Source organism: Seriola lalandi, unplaced genomic scaffold, assembly GCF_002814215.2.
Source record: "Seriola lalandi dorsalis isolate HSWRI2012SDOR001 ecotype SW California unplaced genomic scaffold, Sedor1 jcf7180002006520, whole genome shotgun sequence".
NCBI classification, from domain to species: Eukaryota; Metazoa; Chordata; class Actinopteri; order Carangiformes; family Carangidae; genus Seriola; species Seriola lalandi.
Window position 1 is genome coordinate 1 of NW_019477173.1, and position 1,207 is coordinate 1,207.

The 1,207-nt window shown below is 43.0% G+C and overlaps 1 protein-coding gene across 1 annotated transcript; it reads left to right on the forward strand.

The window, feature by feature from the left end:
- Window positions 1-113: 113 nt before the first annotated feature.
- Window positions 114-1,168, forward strand: LOC111671071 (1-phosphatidylinositol 4,5-bisphosphate phosphodiesterase beta-2-like; the record flags this gene model as incomplete). The annotated part of the gene is made up of 3 exons (XM_023428067.1): window positions 114-196; window positions 365-449; window positions 940-1,168. Coding segments are annotated over 3 exons (397 nt in total), but the record flags the coding sequence as incomplete, so codon positions are not given.
- Window positions 1,169-1,207: the final 39 nt, after the last annotated feature.

Genomic DNA, 1,207 nt, shown 5'->3' on the forward strand with positions numbered 1-1,207 from the left:
TTTTTTAATCTAATTCATATAAAAGTCTTGTTGAATGAATCCTTTAAAAAAACAAAAAAACAACAACAACAAAAAAAACTAAAACCAACATGTCTTTTTGTGATGTGTGACAGGATGTGATTGAGGCCATAGCTGAGAGCGCCTTCAAGACCTCACAGTACCCTGTTATCCTCTCGTTCGAGAACCACGTCGACTCGTAAGAGCTTTTCCATGAACTCATGCCATGTAATGCTATTAGCACAATGTAATAAGGTAATAATGGTCCGATGCCATTATACCAAATGGTGTATTGATGGAAAATATTAAGGACGTCATTCTGGCAGTAACAGTGTAAAGTAACAGATGCGTCTCTGCTTTGTTACAGGGTGAAACAGCAGGAGAAGATGGCCAACTACTGCAAAACCATATTTGGTGATGCCCTGCTAACAGAGCCGCTGGACAAATACCCTGTGAGTGCACTGCTGCAACACAGCTCACTGTCAAAATAATAGAGTTAGATAAAGTTTGTATATGGGGATTTGTTAAACAGAACACTTTGTCTGATAAATCAGATAAAGCATTATCATGTTACGCTGTGTGACTCAGCTGAGGTCTGCAGAGTAACCGCATTAACATGAAGGAATGACAAAGTTCAACTTTCATGTTTGTCCTCTTTCTTACCTCTGCTAGACATGATCCTATTGGCTCACATACTCCAGCCAGCCACTATATATCCGATAGTCATTTGTAACAGCTAACGTGTGTTCACCTCCACTCAGCTGTGTGTGTGTTTGTACACTGCCATGCAAACATGAGTGTTGATGGATATTCCTACTTAATTCAAAGGAGCGTATTTCTAATAAAAAAGAAATAATGTGGACATTCTGTTGTGTCCTCAGTGGTAGCAACAGCCATGACCACATACTTTTCTTTCTTCTTCTCTTTGTGTCTGAGATCCAGCTGAAGCCAGGCCAGCAGATCCCCAGCCCATCTGAGCTCATGGGCAAGATCCTCATCAAGAACAAGAAGGGCAGCCACGAAAAACCAGCCCAGACTAAGAAAACCACTACAGCAGCCACCACCGACCAGACAACAACCACAACCACAACCACAGCTGCACCCAACCAGGTCCCAAACAGCACTCCTCAGGATCCCGCAAACCCAGCACCCAGCACCCAGGAGACCCAAGGTGGACGAGAAAGACATCGAGCCAAATCAGATTACAGAT